This window comes from Heloderma suspectum, chromosome 1 (genome assembly GCF_057233095.1).
Source record: "Heloderma suspectum isolate Gila_16-S chromosome 1, 16-S_ref, whole genome shotgun sequence".
NCBI lineage: Eukaryota > Metazoa > Chordata > Lepidosauria > Squamata > Helodermatidae > Heloderma > Heloderma suspectum.
In genome coordinates, this window is record NC_139458.1 from 321,210,959 (window position 1) to 321,228,694 (window position 17,736).

At 40.4% G+C, this 17,736-nt stretch overlaps 2 protein-coding genes across 13 annotated transcripts in view; one reads left to right on the forward strand and one right to left on the reverse strand.

The window, feature by feature from the left end:
* ARMC2 (armadillo repeat containing 2) overlaps positions 1-15,665 on the forward strand; it is a 63,788-nt gene extending 48,123 nt beyond the window's left edge. For all 7 annotated transcript variants that reach the window (XM_084827243.1, XM_084827240.1, XM_084827244.1 and 4 more), the window contains 6 exons: positions 5,496-5,808; positions 7,560-7,682; positions 10,545-10,658; positions 11,236-11,368; positions 11,574-11,734; positions 13,448-15,665. In XM_084827243.1, coding sequence (XP_084683369.1) covers positions 5,496-5,808; positions 7,560-7,682; positions 10,545-10,658; positions 11,236-11,368; positions 11,574-11,734; positions 13,448-13,566 — 963 coding nt within the window. In that variant the 3' untranslated portion in view covers positions 13,567-15,665. The remainder of the gene's footprint in view (positions 1-5,495; positions 5,809-7,559; positions 7,683-10,544; positions 10,659-11,235; positions 11,369-11,573; positions 11,735-13,447) is intronic.
* The window catches only part of SESN1 (sestrin 1), an 80,069-nt gene continuing 75,820 nt past the window's right edge, over positions 13,488-17,736 (reverse strand). For 3 of the 6 annotated variants that reach the window (XM_084827250.1, XM_084827246.1, XM_084827248.1), the window contains one exon: positions 15,669-16,738. In XM_084827250.1, the coding sequence (XP_084683376.1) occupies positions 16,652-16,738 (87 nt within the window). In that variant the 3' untranslated portion in view covers positions 15,669-16,651. Of the gene's footprint in view, positions 16,739-17,736 lie in introns of all 6 variants that reach the window. The other 3 variants (XM_084827249.1, XM_084827247.1, XM_084827245.1) reach the window with 2 other exon arrangements.

Below are 17,736 nucleotides of genomic sequence, written 5' to 3' on the forward strand. Positions count from 1 at the left end.
CAACTAAAACGATCAAGGGGCTGGAGCATCTCCCCTATGAGAGACATGTTAGAGGTGTACAAAATTATGCTTGGTGTGGAGAATGTGGATAGGGAGACATTTGTCTCCCTCTCTCAATATACTAGAACCCGGGGTCATCCTATGAAGCTGATTGGTGGGAGATTCAGGACAGATAAAAGAAAGTACTTCTTCACCCACGCATAGTTAAACTATGGCATTCACTACCACAGGATGTAGTGATGGCCACCAATTTGGATGGCTTTAAAAGGGGGTTGGACAAATTCTGGGAGGAAAAGGCCATCTATGGCTACTAGTCTTGATGGCTATGTGCTACCTCCAGTACCAGAGGCAGTGAGCCTATGTACACCAGTTCCTGGGGAACATGGGTGGAAGGGTGTTGCGCTCATGTCCTGCTTGTAGTTTCCTGCTTGACAGCTGGTTGCCACTGTGTGAACAGAATGCTGGACTAAATGGACCCTTGGTCTGATCCAGCATGGCTCTTCTTATGTTCTTAGTAAATTGAATTCTTATGCCCATGAGGAAGATTTTCCCCAAAATGCTTTGGACAATTTACATTTCCTCAGAGTTTCCTATTATTTTTAGTACCATTTTGAGGCTAGCCTCTTTTTTGTGTGTGTGTTTTTGAGAACTGAATCATAGATATCCTGGCTTGTAGCTAGGGATGGTTTGGGTGCCCAGTTGGATCCGGGAGTTGGATGAGCCCTGCTCTGGTGAAACATGCTTGCCAAGCCCCTGCCCCTGCTCACCCCCCCACCCCCCCGCTCACCAAGCCGCCCATAATCACTCAGGAGCCATCGGCAAGTGCTGCAAGCACTATTTTTTTTTAAAAATGGCACTCGCAAACTATGTGCACATCTACATGTGTGCAAATGGGGGCCATGAATGGCCCATCTACACAAGAATACAGTTGTTTGAACAGCTTTTGCTTTAAGTCCCACTAAAATACATTCAGTGGAATGTATTTCCTAGTAATACCGCACAATTGCGCTCATTTCACATGCCAGCAAGGAGATGCTCAAAATCCTACAAGCTAGGCTTCAGCAGTATGCAAACCGAGAACTACCGGAAGTACAAGCTGGGTTTCGAAGAGGCAGAGGAACTAGAGATCAAATCGCCAACGTTCACTGGATCATGGAGAAAGCAAGAGAATTCCAGAAAAACGTCTATTGACTATTTAGCTTCATTGACTACGCTAAAGCCTTTGATTGTGTGGATCACAACAAACTGTGGCAAATTCTTAAAGTGATGGGAGTACCAGACCACCTTACCTGTCTCCTGAGAAACCTGTACCAGGGTCAAGAAGCAACAGTAAGAACCAGACATGGAACAACCAAGTGGTTCAAAATTGGGAAAGGAGTACGACAAGGCTGCATATTGTCACCCTGCTTATTTAACTTATATGCAGAGTACATCATGAGAAACGCCGGGTTGGATGAATCACAGGTCGGAATTAAGATTGCCGGGAGAATTATCAACAACCTCCAATATGCAGACGATACCACCCTAATGGCAAAAAGCGAAGAGGATCTCAAGAGCCTGTTGTTGAGGGTGAAAGAGGAGAGTGCAAAAGCTGGTTTGAAACTCAACATTAAAAAACTAAGATAATGGCATCTGGCCCCATCACTTCCTGGCATATAGAAGGGGAAGAAATGGAAGCAGTGACAGATTTTACTGTCTTGGGCTCCAAGATCACTGCAGATGGTGACTGTAACTATGAAATTAAAAGACGCTTGCTCCTTGGGGGGAAAGCTATGGCAAACCTAGACAGCATAGTAAGAAGCAGAGACATCACCTTACCGACAAAGGTCCGCCTAATCAAAGCTATGGTTTTCCCAGTAGTAATGTATGGCTGTGAGAGCTGGACTATAAGGAAGGCTGAGCGCCGAAGAATGGATGCTTTCGAACTGTGGTGCTGGAGAAGACTCTTACGAGTCCCCTGGACTGCAAGGAGGTCAAATCAGTCCATCCTAAAGGAAATCAACCCTGAGTGCTCATTGGAAGGACAGATACTGAAGCTGAAGCTGAAATATTTTGGCCACCTAATGCGAAGAGAAAACTCTCTGGAAAAGACCCTGATGCTGGGAAAGACTGAAGGCAAAAGGAGAAGGGGACGGCAGAGGATGAGATGGCTAGATAGCATCACCGATGCAATGAATATGAACTTGAGCACACTCCGGGAGAGAGCGCAGGACAGGAAGGCCTGGCGTGCTATGGTCCATGGGGTCACGAAGAGTCGGACATGACTGAACGACTGAACAACAATTTCCTAGTAAATGTGGTCTTCTGTATCTTCAATATGTATTGCTTTACATTTTAAAATAAGAAGCTTATAATGCTTAATGCTAAAAGACAAATGAGGTTTCCTCAAATATATACAAATTCCCAGGGGGATCTCTGTGGTGATTGAGCCAAACAGCCACAGTGAGTCACCCTTTCCCCTTGCTAATGTGGGCTCCTCAGTGTTTGATATTGCAGCCCTAAGAATGTTTGCTTAGAAGGAAGTTAGCTGAAATCACGGGGACTTACTTCAAGGTAAATATGTTTAGAACAACAGCACAAATGTTTTAGGGTAGAGATTCTCAAAAGCAGTTATAACAGGAAAATACAGGAAGCATGTGTTCTTCTACATATGTAGGAGAATACACGGTTTCTGTACTTTGGATAAGTCACAACAATTCAGTCATCCCAGCTCACATTGTTTGTTAATGTTCACTTATTTAGTTAAGATTTAATGACTGACATTCATTGCATTTCATACTTCAGAAGTTACTTTTGGCCATTAAAGTTGTTTCTTCTTGATTGACCCTGAAACACAATTTTTAAAATAGGGAATTCCAGTCAAATCAGAGTGACTTGGCACAGTAGACAGTAGAGCACACATCTGACTTAAGCGTTCATAAGTGTGTGCTGGATTGCATTTATCTTTTTCTTTTGAATGACCAACACCCAAAAATACTATATGGAAATTAAATCCCACTGATTTGAATGTGAATAATGCTACTAATTTTTTGAGAAACAGCAGGCATGATCTAGTCAACTTTAGAAACTCTACATCCCCTTGATTTCTTTGGAAGCATTAAGTACATTCTTAAATCTTTTTTATTAAAATCAGTGTGACTTCAAAGTGCTTAATTTAAGATAGATTGTGTCCATTATGCCTTGTCTATGTAGTGCAGGCAGAACCATTCAACAGACAGAAATTATCTGAATAATAGCAAGAAATGTAGTTAATTAAATTATTAATTAAAAAATAACTTGGTATCATGGAAAGCAAATGACACTAACAAAAGGACTATTGAGGAGAAAGTATTGTCCTAAAATGACTTTGAAGATCATATTTTATTCTGATGAAATAGTTATTAATAGCTCTGTATGTTTTACAGGTGCCTCCCTCGGGAAATATACATATGAGAAGCTTAACTGGTGTGTCTGTTTTCTATAGAACGAATAGTGCAAATGTTTATTTCTTGTGCTGCAAGAAGCACATTGGTATTTTGAGGTCTCCCATCTCTTCCTCTAATCTGTACTACACAATGGTGAATGCACATCATAACATTCATTCCACTCTTGTAATGCCAGATTCATTATTACTAACTTTATGCCCGTGCTCAAATAGTAGGATCCCACCCCACCCCAACCTTTTCATTATGTCCCTCTGAAGCCTAGAATGACTATAGAAGAGACTTGTTGAATAGAAAGTGTACTGGTGGGATAGCAAACTGTTCTGCATAAGAGCATGGACCAATGTATGCAACAGATAGTAACTTTAGTGTACTCTGCCCAGTGGTAGTACTACCAGTAGAAGTGTGTGTTCAACCCCAAACCACCAGTCATGATTGGTCAGGTACATGGGGCCTCAGTCCAATCATATTCCAGCATTTCATAACTGAACTGATGGTTAATCTAAGGCAGCACTGGCCCCATGAGTCCAAAAGGAGAGAGTAGTTTCAGGATGCTGTAAAAGATTTTATTGATGAAAAGCCCAACGTGTTTCAGCCTCTTTCTTTATTATTAGGCCTTCTTCAAAGGGTTATAAAAATGTCTGCCAGTAGCCAGTGATTTACATCACTTGACATTCTGTTATAAAAATCTCTGCAAACATTTTTATAACCCTTTGAAGAAGGCCTAATAATAAAGAGCCGAAATGCATTGGGCTTTTCATCAGTAAAATCTTTTACAGCATCATGAGACTACTCTCTCCTTTTGAGTTCACCTTGGATGCTCACCCGCCTTTGCACCCCACAGCTCCAGACCATGATCCTCTTGTGTGGAAGATGGAGAAACTTGTGATACTTAACTAAATTTAAATCTATCAATACAAAGAGGAGCATAGTTTTATTGGTAAATTTTGTTTTGGGAAACTGTAGGTGGAAAAGAGAACATAGTCCTTAAAATCTGTCAGCCTAGCTGGTTGTTGTATAGTATTTGTTTGTATTATAGTATTTGTTTGTATTATACGTTCTTCAGATTTATTAGTTGCTTGATATATGTATTATGTTCTTCCTAATAGTTCGCTGTAGAAAGGAGATCTCTCAGGAGTTATAACTCTTACTCAATAAAATATGTTTTATGTTGATGACATTCATAAATATTACATGTTAGAACAGACGAGGTATTGTGCCTTACCTCAAGAGAAAATATGAACCTGGTGGCCTTTAAGTTTTACAGTGCCAAGCATGAAATAGTTTTGCAGATGTTGCAAAGGAGGCAGGGGAGATGGAGAGGAAAATAAATAGGGTGTGACTGAAAGCTATTCCAAGAGGAAGTCCCCCTCCATCCTCAATCTGTGTTGTTTTCTACATTTTCAGTAGAAGCAGCAAAAACTTCAAGTTTTTTGTAGACTGCCCTTGAATCACTGGACAAATCTACACTATGAAAGTATGCTGCTTTAATATTTGACTGTCATTCTATACCAATATAACTATTCCCCCAAAGAATCCTTGGAATTGTAAGTTGGTGGTGAAGGAGCTGAGAATTCTGTGTTCGAGATTTCCAGTCCCTCTTGCAGAACTACACTCCCAGGGGACCTTAGGGACAGGGAATGACTGTTAACCAGTTTTCATTTATACCGTAGATATATGCAGACTGTGCGATTCAAGTTGAAAGTAGGAAAATAACTGATGGACAGTGGGTGGAAATGTGAATGAGCCAGCCATGATTTCAATTTAAATGTTCTCTCCCTAATCCTAAATAGTTTTACTTAAACCTTCTGTTGAGCTTATTCCTAAATATGTGAGCCTAAGATTGTAGCAAGTTGCTTTTTGAAAATATCATTAGGCAGTCTGTGTGTCTGTAAGTTACTTTAGGTCTGTGCTCAAACATGGGACAGAAGGAAAATCATTTTATGTTATGCTGTATGTTTTTTCATCTTGAAGTACAACAGATTTTAACAAAAGTAAACTATGCTTTCTTTTCACAAATTATTATCTGCTTTAACTTGCAACAGGTTTGTTTTGCTTTCTCTTAAATTCCAGGATTTAGTCGTCCGTATCATTTTCATTCTTGGCAATTTAACAGCAAAGAACAATCAGGCCCGGGAACAATTTTTTGATGTGCAAGGAAGCATTAATACCCTGGTAGTGCTATTCCAAACTCACTGTGAAGCTGACTCTAATAGTAAACTGTGGAAAGAGGATGGTGAATTAAAAAATCTCAAACATCCTTCTGAAGGAGAAGATGTCCTCATCAAACTTATAAGAGTGATTGCCAATTTGTCCATTCATCCTAGTGTAGGTGCAAGTCTAGCAACTAACCATCATATTGTGGCATTACTTATTACAGTACTAGGTAAGAACTGCTTTCTACTATATCATCGGTAGATGACGAAACATTTTTATTTCAGTTTCCCATAGTGAAAAAACCTATCAAACCCTTAAATTAAGTAACTTACGGTAAGTAAGTGAAGTACATTAAGTAACATTAAGTAACTGAAGTGCTGAAATCAATTGGCTAACATAGATATTATTTACAGCATTTTTACCCTGCTCTTCAGACAAAAAAAGGCTTCTAGAGCTTACACAGATCAAGAACAAGACAGTCCCTGCCTTCAGGCTTACAATCTAAAAGACATGACACAAAAGGAAAGGGGACTGGGAGGGAGGAAGAAAAAAGCAAAACTCACACAGCAGTTCTTAGTTTCAAAGTTCTTATAGGTGTTGTTTTGGGAAGGGAAAACAAGCTCCCTGCAGCTGTTCCTTCTCTGGTCCATGCATGGGGCTATGTTGGTCTCTTCCTTGCCATGAAGGGGAGGCAGGGGTGCAACCTCCCAGTGGCCCTTGGTTCTCTGGCTGATGGATAACATGTTGTGTATATATAATACAACATAACTGTCCGCATAGCCAAGATTTTCTGAGCATTCTCTTCCGCCCCCGCCCCCCCCCAAAGCCCTGTTCACCATCATGGAACATCATCCCCAGCTGCAACCTTATTAGCTGCTATCCCAAATGCTACCTATCAGCAATTCCCTTCCACCACCTCCTGTAAGCCAAAGCACATGGAATTTATCTTCTGTTTGCCCTACCTAAAGCTCAACATTTCCCTCAGCTCCCACTCCCACCCTCGGAAGCTCAGGCACCTTTGCTGGTAGCCCCTCAAGAAAACCAGGCAATCCTGTCTGTGCTGGCCTTCCTCCGCTTCCTGCTCTTAAAGCAATGCTGAACCCAGAGAACAGATCATGTGCCATGAAACTCTTAATTGGCATTATGCTTCTCACAATTCAGTGGCTCTTACTTTGCGGTTAGTGCATTTAGAGTTGCAGTAGCTTTGTCTACAGTGCAGTGCAGGGAACAGAAAGGGGCATAAATCATAAATGTATCATAATCAACGTTCAAGCATTCCAAACATTTCACATGCTTTATTTAATTGCAGTCCTTACATCAACCCTGTAAGGCAAAGTGCTAATATATGCCCTATGTTGCAGATAGGGGGTCTGAGGCTGAGAGAAACTTTCCTAAGACCACTTCGTGAGTTCATGCTGAGATTTAAACCTGTGCTACACCAGCTCTCTGGTATCGATCTGAAGCAGGATTGCTGGGCCCCACAAAGGGCATTAATTCAGTTGAGACTGCATTCTATGACAATGCTCTCAGCTTTAATGTATGTAAATAAATTTGAGATCCCATTTAGACCAACAAGCATAATCAAGTGATCAGTAATTATAAATAGGGTTTGGTGTTGACACATCTTGGAAGCGTCTCTCCTCTCCCCCGCAGATTTTCACAAGTCTTGCTGCATATCATTTCTTAAAATGGCAGTGTGAAAGACTTAAGTTTCAGCAAGAAGAATGGGCACATATGCAGACCTAGTTGAAAAAACAGGCACAGAGTGGAATTTTGGAATGGCCCAAAGCAACATGATTAAAGTCAAGAACAGGATTTTGCAGACAATTTTGTCAGTTCCTTGTTACAACAGTTGATTGTGTGGCTTGTTTTTATGTAGTTTTTGCAATGTTCTGTGCTACAATCACTGAAGTTGTGATAAACTTCACAGATTGTCAGTGCCTTGACAAAAGGCTTATGTCGTCTTTTCTAAATTACCAGAACACAAATCAGTCGAGGAATGTGAGGAGCTGGTTATTAATACCACAGCAACAATCAACAATTTATCCTTCTACCATGTGAAGAATTCTGTAATCCAGGAGAAGAAATTATATATTGCGGAGTGTAAGGATTTTTAAAAAGTCAATTCTGGTCTCATCTTTCTACTGTAGAAAGGCTGGTATTTCCTATGGATATTAAGCAACTAGGCGAAAAATAACACTGACATTAACAAAAGGAGAGTGTTGCCTGCCTTCTCAATTTTTCAGACTATTCTGTAATAGTTGTTAAAAGTTGCTTCCATTGGCATAATCCTTCTGGTGGCTGCCTTTACTGATTACTTTCACTGATGAGAAATGTGTCCAGTTTGTGAACTGGTTGTCTTGTGGAACAATAAGGGCGCAATCCTATCCAGATGCCCATCATCTTCTGAACTCAGAGGCCGATAGGCATCCTGTGCAGACCAGGAGGAGCATGGAGGCAATTATCGCCTCCATGTTTCTCCCGCTCTGCATTTTTGTTAAACGGGCATTTTTGCCTGTCAAGCTAGGCTCTGCAGAGGGGGAGAAAAGGAGTCTGGGGATAGCTTGTATCCCCACTTCCCCAGTGGGGAACCCCTCTGTGCCTACAGAAATGTTCCCTTTCTCTCCTCTCTGAGATCGCTTTTGAGAGCCTGGGGAGGCAGCCAGGCGGTTCTCTCCATGCTGAGGGTGAGAGGGAGGGGGTGAGGAGCTCGGACTCCTGGGTCCAAGGTCGGAACGCTGTATCCGACCTTGGATGAAGAAATCCGAACTCTAATATGGCCCCCCAGATGCTGTCTAGGGGACATAGGATTGCTTTTTAAGTTCACTTCTTTCACTGTATCATGTCATCTGTTTTCTGCAGTTGCAACTTGGCTCAGGCCAAAGGTTGCTGACAAGGATAGATCTAAATTTAAAGTTGCCCTTTCATTTGTAGATGGGGAAATTATGTCGTCACACAGAAAGTCTGAAGTGATAAGCTCAGAAATATTAGATGAGGAGTCATTAGCAGCAGTCTTCACATACTCTGTTTCTTGCCTTAGAATCCTGGGTATTTTTTTAGTAATTGGAGTCATATTTACAGGAGAATTATAAACTGTTATAGGATAGCAACATGACATCATGAAAGAAATGAGAGTGGGGGGGGGAGAATGCCAAGGCTTCATGCAGGTTCAGCAGGATGCTTGGTGATATTGTCAGTGGGTGAGGAGAGAGGCAGGAGAGAGGTCAAGAAGAGTAAGGACTAAATAGAGGTGTTTAGATTTAGAAATGAGGATATCACTGTTAATTTTTGTGAAGACAGTTTCAGCAGAATGTAGGAAGTAGAAGCTAGATTGATGTTGAGAGCAGCATTGGAGGACAGAAAGTTAAGACAGTGAAAGTAAGCAGCATGTTCCAGGAGTCTGAGGCAAGTGTAGGAGGGAGATTGTATGGTAGTTGGAAAAGGAGGATAGGTCAAGATTTATTTATTTTTTTAAGAACAGGGGAGACAGTGGTAAGTTTGAATGCAATAGGGAAGGAACCAGACTGGAGAGCAATTATATAGTGGTGAGGAGGGATAAGGAAGATAGCAACCAGGAGTCTCAAGGGGCACATGGAGGAGTTAGAGGACAGCAGAGGAGATGGAGGTAGGTGTTGGGGTGGAGAAATATCAGGTACATGTGGGGTAGCGGGGGGAGAAATATCAGAACTACATATAGATACATACACACCAACATGCTACAGGTGAAATGTATGTCTTATGATTCATCCTGGCAATGTACTTAGATCTTTTAAAGTAAGATCAAAAAGATACGGGAAAGTGCGGTGTCTGATCAAAAGAGCTGGTTTTAATGGGCTTCCTGTGGGGGCAGATATTATTAGAGTCTGCCATATGCTACACTGCAATTTATGTCTGAACAACATGTCTTAGCGAGTAGCATGTCAGAGGTCAATGCAACCTTCTTGTCTTGAGAACCATCTAACAATTTCTTTTAAGGCACATCCTGCTGGGAAGGAAGACCTTGATAATGGCAGAACTTTTTTCATGCCCAAAGCATAACTCCCACAGAGCAGACTGTATGTCCAGTTGCTGCTAGCTTATCAGACATAACCAAAATTTGCCTGTCTAAGAGCCATAAGACAATATATTCATATGACCAAAAATCCTAAAACACAGCTTTATTTTTAACAGTACCTCTAAGCGTTGCTGTTCCCTAACTCAGGGGTAGGCAACCTTTGGCGTCCATTTGGAAATTTAAGAAACTATCCTGGGCACAGTCATAAAATGGCTGCCATGGGTGGGCATAGCTAGTCACAAAGGACAAGTAAACTGCCCAGAGGTATTCATGGGAAGTTAAGATGGCAGCAGCTAGAGGCGTCCACTTCACTTTGAAGCAATCCCAGCTGCCAATAGGACATATAAATAAAAATTAGGAGAAGTAGGGTGTCTCACTGGGCACCACAGGTGTCTTGGGGCACATTGGTGCCTGGGGGCACATTGGTGCCTGCCTCTGTCCTAGCTCCATTCCCCTACAGACCACATTGATTCTTCCTCTCCTCTTCCCACAGTCCCACCTATTCCCCCAGTTACTGCTACTTTGGAGCACAAGATAATGCTTCTTCTACCTCCACCCATTTTCCTTGAGCCCAACTTATAGCTAGGGTAACAGAAGATACGACAGCTCTCTGCTGCATCCCTTCACTCATGTTTATTCCCTTGCCAGATTTTCCTAGTAATTGCATGCATCTCATGACCAGATCTGGCTAATTCCTCCCCTGATGTAACTTCCCTTTTATCCCAAATAACATCTTCTCTTCTTTATCTGAAGCTTTTGATCATCTCTTGCACATACTTTGAAAATAGTCATATTCCTATCCAGAGATTATGTTTGCTGTTGGTTTTTTTTTTTTTTTGATGCAACAAAGAAGGTGTCTGATTTCTAGAAATACACTAAATCGTCTTTTCCGCTTTTCTGCTAACCAACAGTACTTTTAAAACTCTTAATGAGCAGCAATATGGATGGAATTCTGGAAGCTATTCGAGTCTTTGGTAATCTTTCTCAATACCATGAAATCTGTGACTTCATTATACAGCGAAAGGGTGAGTTCCTATTCCATTAGCAGTGATCAAGCTATATAGATTAAAACTAGTCACATAAGTGTAAAGTGTTGTCTGTTCATATTAATTTAAAGGGTCTGAGACTGCTAGACTGATCTACACAGTAAGGATGCCATTTGAAAGCATACGGACTACTGCTGTAAGAGGGAGTTCAGTTCAGCATAGGCTGCTCATAGACCTTAGAATTCAAATCTGCAGTCTTCTCCACCTTTGCCCCTTAAACCTGACAGCCTTTTTAATGACATCAGTGTAGGTAATTTCAGCCAGAGGGTTAGCTCATTCAAAGTGTGACTGAATTATTAGTAAAACACATCTTACTATAGTTGCTATACTAAAGAAATAATTCAGTTTTGTTGTGATGTTGCTTAACATTAGACACCTACAAGTATGTCCTTAGGAGCAGGAGAGCAGTATTCCAACAGTGCACCAGATACCATTCCTAGATAGTTGTATGTGCATCAGACTCCACACATATTCAACTCCCATTCAATGAATACTGTGCAGATGCTTCTTCAAGGCAAGTTTGTTCTCTGACATAGTTGTTCCTTGTGCAATCTAGTGTACAAGTTCATGATTGCTTTGCTCGATGCCAAACACCAAGATGTCTGCTTTTCGGCCTGTGGAGTTCTTCTCAACCTTACTGTGGATAAAAGCAGGCGTTGCATACTGAATGAAGGAGGAGGAATTAAAAAGTGAGTTCAGGAAATCATCATGAGTAGGGGTCAAAGAAGGCTGGCTGATCTTTGTGAAGTTCACGTTGGGGAGGGAAGAAATATTGGTCTAGCATATTGTTTTCCCTACATCCTTAAAAGGATTCTACAAAGACATCTGGGTTTGCTGGGTCTTAATGACAGCTACAAAATTGTTAACTTTATCTTTCCCCTATTATTATAACAGGTTAATTGACTGTTTGAGAGACTTTGGGCCTACAGACTGGCAGCTGGCTTGTTTGATATGCAAAACTTTGTGGAACTACAGTGAGAACATTACAAGTGCTGAGCCCTGCTTTGAAGGGGATGATTCGGACACCCTGCTAGTTCTCCTTGCATCATTTTTAGGTAAGATGTAAATGCCAATCTCACTACGTTTTTCTTAATGAGTGAATAAATATAAGGTGCACAGAAAGCTGCGCTATATTAGGACAGACTACTTTGTCTGTCTAGCCCAGTATTGTCTACTCTAACTCACAGTGGCTCTCCAAAGTCTAGGGGGGTATCTTTCTCATCACCTGCTACTCAATCCTTTTTTAAACTAGAGTTGTCAAGGCTTGAACTTGAGACCTTCACATGCAAAGTAAGGGCTATACCACTGAGCCATGGTCTCTTCCTTAAAGAAAGCTTTGGGTACTTTGAGCTTTGTTCATGCATGGCTAGCCTAGACACCTTCAGAGCTGCTTTACATAGTATTTACATGTTGTTCCCTCATCTACTTACAAATACTTTTCTCACTACTTCCTTTTATAAGACAGATTCATTGGTGTAGCCCCATTTGGAATACTATGTACAGTTCTGCTTGTTCCCTCTCAAAAATGTAATAGGACTTATACATTTATAAGGAGGTTGGAGCACCTTCCCTATGAAAGGCTAGTGATGTTAATTTAGGGGTGGGGGAGACTCCTGAAGAGGGCGCATGGTGGAAGTTAATACAATCATGAATTGTATGGAGGGAGAAAAAGAGAGAGAATATTTTCTTTCACATAATACTAAAATTCAAGGTTACCTAGCGAAAGTCACCGAGAGTAGATTTAGAACAGGTTAAAGTACTTCACACAATACAGTTAATTTATGGAATTTGCTGCCCATGATATGGTGATGGACAATGACTTTAAATGGAAATTAGAGAAATGCATGGGGGATAGATCTGGTGAACAGCTATTAGCTATAATGGTACCATCACGTTCAGAGGAACTCTGCCGCTGAATACCAATTGGTGGGGAGCAAACAGGGGATGCAGCAGGCAGCCATGAGGTGTATACAGTGGCATGTTAGGATATTGTGGGAAATCTAAAATGGTGAGCACTTCATAGCCATCTACAGTAGACTGATTTATTTATGAATTACATTTCTATACCGCCCAATAGCAGAAGCTCTCTGCTATTGCAGTGCTACTGCCAATGAGCCCACTTGGGAAGCTTCAACCTGGAACCAGCCCCGTGACTGCATTAGGAGATAAGCTCCATGCCAACTGGAAGAGTCATGAAACTTGTATTATAATAGCTTGTACTCATCGCCTCCCTTTTAAAAACTCACATCTAATCTTTGGAATTTGGGCTGGAGTTAGGTTCAGTACATATTGTGATAGACACAATTTTTAACTGTTTTCCTGCTTGACTACATAAGCCATTATGTGAAAGTCCAATGACATGGCTAAGCAATAAATACTGAGGGGCTGTTCAATGATCTGAAATCCTCATGTAAACCATAAGGTTATTAGAAAGAATATACTAGTTTAAATTCTGTGTGGAGCTATGCACATGTAGAGCAAAGTTAGGACCTAGTTGACATGACAGTATAAGAGCTATAAGAAATTTCCATGTGGTAGTCCACAGCCCAACTTCAACACTCACTGCTCTCACATGCAGAATTTGGCTTTTATATTGGTACTGTTCTTCCTGATCCTTACCTGTGTGTGCTAGAAACAGAGTCCTGCATGTGGTAGCAAATGCACACAGCCAACATATACTCAGATAATTGTGTGAATAACTCTTAAATCGTTTAAGCACATGATTGTTTAATATGGACCTGATACAGACTGTGCCCCTCTCACTACAGATGAAGAATTAGCACTGGATTACAATTTTGACAGTGATTTAAGAGATTATCACAAACTTTATTGGGAAACAGAGTTCAAACCTGTGGCACAGAAGCTTCTTCAGAGAATTCAAAATTAAAACTATTTCCTTGAACCGTCCATTACTACTTCATTTTAAGGTGGGTGTTGAGTATATCCATATAAAGACACTTCAATGGCTGTTTATGCAAACTGTTTGCCGTCAAAGCATTTCAACATGCTGTTTCCATGGGAAATGACTTTAAAGTAGATTATTCCTGTATGTAGCTTGTACATTCATCGTAGAATACCTTTTCTTAGATTTCCAGTGACATTTAGGATTATGAAAATAAACCAGCTACAGCATCTGGACTGACTGGCTTGCTGAAAAGCTTAAGTATAGATAAAAATCTGTCCTACCTCCCTAGCATACATAAGATAAGCATAATTTAGGACAGTAATGATCCAATGAGGGACAGGGATTGACTGTTGCTTGTCCTATTACTTGGAATATTGGGTCTGCATTGATTAGATCAGATAGAAAATGCATCCTTAACAGGGAGGATTAGTAACCATCTTTTTCTCTCATGATCATTAACAGTCACTCCTCCTAAAACCATATTTTTCTGGAGAGCCTTAATAGTACCCTTCCAGCTGCAACTCTAGCTTACTTAAGTTGATCATAGTAGAAGGAATAATGGGAGGTCTGCCTTCAATACACAGTTGTACATATGTATTTCAAGTCTTAATAATTCAGGAATCTTCCCTTGCTTCAGTTAATACACATTACAACTGTTCACAAATTATGCTTCTCCTGCTTTAATGTTGCCACACCTCTTCCAGCTAGTACAGCAGCAGATACATCCCCACTTGCCTACCCTGGTGACTTTCTCATACTGCCATGTGACTAGATTCTGGATACAATCCCAACTGGTGTAGCTGAGCAAAGCATGTAAGATTCACTGCCCCAGCTCCAAGCTGAAGCTTTAATAGGACACTAATAATATATCCCTAATAGCTCAGAACCTGACATCACTTTTACATTCAATGACTCCATCCTACATCTATGTGGGCTTGTTTAAATTATCCCAAGTTTCACCACTTATGCTCAAAGCAAAGTGGTTCATTAATAGCACAAAAAAGATGGTTTGCTACAATTTAGGAGGAAAAGCCAATATTTAAGTATCTTCAGTTCAATTGTGATTAAATTTCTTAGGGAAATCAACCCTAAACTTCAAATTCATTGAAGTTTAGGGTTGTCCTAAATCAGTATTAAGGGATTACACAGGTAATTAGGACTAAATGGTCACCATTGCTCTCTTTTAGCTGCCTCCCCACTTTTACACCAAAAGTTAAATATCCTAGGAGGCTTTTCTGTTAAATGCCCTCCTTAATAATAAAAAAAAGTGTATACCTTCTATTTAGGAATTGTTTTCTCATGTTTACATGAGAAACTAATGTTCAATTCACCATAGTAGCTACTTCCACAACAGAGACTATAAGTACTTTCTGTTAAAGATATAGAAGAACTCTGGGGAGTCTTTGTAATACTTGTAGCAAAAAGAAGTGGGGAAAATGTCCCTAGTACACAGTGCAGAAGATGCACGTTGCTGAACAAGTGTAGGAATATTTTAATTATTAGATACTGTCTTAATGTAAAACTTAATTCTGTATCTCCTTAGCTTATGCTAGAACTTTTAAAGTTAGTTACTAAGTGGTTCAGATTACCATGGAGAATTCACTCTGTTCAACCCTTGTGTGTGAAAACACTCCATTAAAATACTTATTTCTATATATGTGAGCCCATAATGATACAGAATCAGAAAGAAAGGCATTAGCTTTTTACAGTACCTTTGAAGAATTGGAAATATCTTTGTGTGTTCTGATTATCAGCCTCATTGCTGGCAGATGGACAAGGTCTCTAAAGTGAAATAGTTCCTAGACTTCATAGATGAAAGTCATACAGCAATGAATGGAAGAGATGCTTTAGCCAAAGCCAACTTAAGAACTACACATTTGGCCTATGATTTTTGAATCAGCATAAACCTTGTATTTTTGACTAGAGGAAACAGCAGATGCTTCCTGTTAAACTGTCAAAGGTTGCAGTTTAACTTTTTGTTCTTTTCCATCAAACACAAATACACATCAGTTGAGGGACTACCACTACATTCACTACTCTATTTTGTAATGGTTGTTACTAGTTCAAGAATAAAAAGCTTGAAATAAGAGGAAAAATGTTGTTTTATTTAAACAATTCAGTAATACTGATAGATTTCAGAGCAGTTTATGCTCATACAAAAGTATCTGTATAGTTTCCAAAGACAGTTGTACACCAAACTCATTTTTTTGTTGTTACGCTGTTTTCCTGCTTAACTACGTAAGCTGCTGATAAGTGACAGACCATAGCAATGAGTAAGCAATATAATGAGAGACTGCTTGACAGTCCGAATTAACATTCCCACACTTTAGATAGCTCCTAGGAACAATAGAGGAGAAGTAGGGCATTGTATATCCTTGTTCCCAAGTATTTAACATTTCACATAGTTGCATTCTTAAGCAGCTTTGAAAATTCTCACCCTTCCTCTATCTGTTGATTTAACCACACCACTGTGAACAAGTCCAGGCCAGTAGCATAAAGCTAAACAATATCGAGAAGTTCCTGTTGCAATCAAAACTGTTAGTGTGAAGTATGGTTCAGTTTCGAGTTATTAGCAAGGATTTCCTCTAAAACCATATAAAATATAGGCTCAGACAATAGCATTGCTTGCTTTCACTTGCAGCTTAATTGGAATCACTAGTCTCTTCATTTCACCAGCAAATACAGCAGCATCAGGACTTTTCTAAAAAAAATAAATCATTCTTGTATCAAAAGCAGAAGTCCTCTTAAAATTCTCCTTGTACTCCAGATTTTGTTATCTACTTATGACAATACAAGATTTGCATAATTAACTGTCTGCCACGAATCATGGTTTTCTGTGCTAACAGAAGCAGGCAGTAGTGATCAGGGAGCATCTCTGAACAATTTTGTCCTCCTACCACCAAGCTCAGCAACAGCAGTGATATTCCATTAAGGAAGGAACTGAAACTAAGGAAGAGTTATGGCACAATGGATCTCATAGCTTTTAGCCACCACTGGTTCTGAGGCTTATTAGCATCCCCTGGTAGGCAGCACCTGCTGCACCTTCCATCATCGTTAGCCAAAGATTTCAGGTCATGTAGCGAGTAATGGCTCTCAGAGCATAAAGCAGTTCAGCCTGCATCCGTGCTTCTATGAGAAGCAAATTGACATGAACCTTAAAAAAGAAAGAAACGCAGCTGAGTTTGAAGTATATTTCCTGTTCACATAATTGCTTTAAGGCATGAAGAATTTTGGTCATTAACATTTCAACGATGAGCCAGGTCATTCAGTTGGCTGCCCCCACATAGTTGCCTCCCAAGAGTGTACAAGGCTGCCGGTGGGTTCATGGCCAGGCAGTGATCCTGCAGAGGTACCAATTATATGAACTGCTGCCTCTATGTGGGAGTGGGGGCTGTACATGCGATTCTCACAATTTGCACAATGATGGGGCTTCATTGGGCTATGAGCTCAGCAACAATTGCATGGTGGCTGCTGACTCTTATGATCTGCCTCTGGTTCTATGACCACATTTCCCCATCTGACACCAGTAATTGCTTGATGATGTAGTTATAAGAATTTAGCTGCTTAAAGGATCCAGGCCTATTTTGTGAAATTGCAACAGAACAGGAAAATAAAAAATGTAGCTACATAAATTCAAATATATTAATTTCAATGCATGCATATGAAGTGTGTGTGAGAGAGGGAGGGAGGGAGGATCCAGGCCTTAATGTTACTTTTCATAATGAGGGGTTTTTTTTGGGGGGGGGGGGATTACTAAAATCATCTAAATCCTCCTGTGGAAAGGGAACAAGTAGGAAATACTGTCTGATAGATCCTCCCTGTGAGACAAGATCTGCCAACATAAATCAAGGCAGTGTGTGTGGCCTTCTCCCTGATCAAAGAGTGACATGTATGGGTGAGCTAGGCACCTTCAGTTAAACTTGCTATGTCTATGTGAACTGACTAATGTTACAACCCTTTATCTATCATGCTAAGTAGAGATGTATAAACAAAAACATTGCTTACTGGAGAAAGTATAAAAGTTATTTTGTAAGAAATGTGAGATTACTTAAAACTATGGGATCACAATTTAAACAAAAGGAATGCTCAAGGACCTCTGTATGTTTAACTGTCCAGCAGCACTGCTGCTCAATCTAGCAAGTCATAACACAT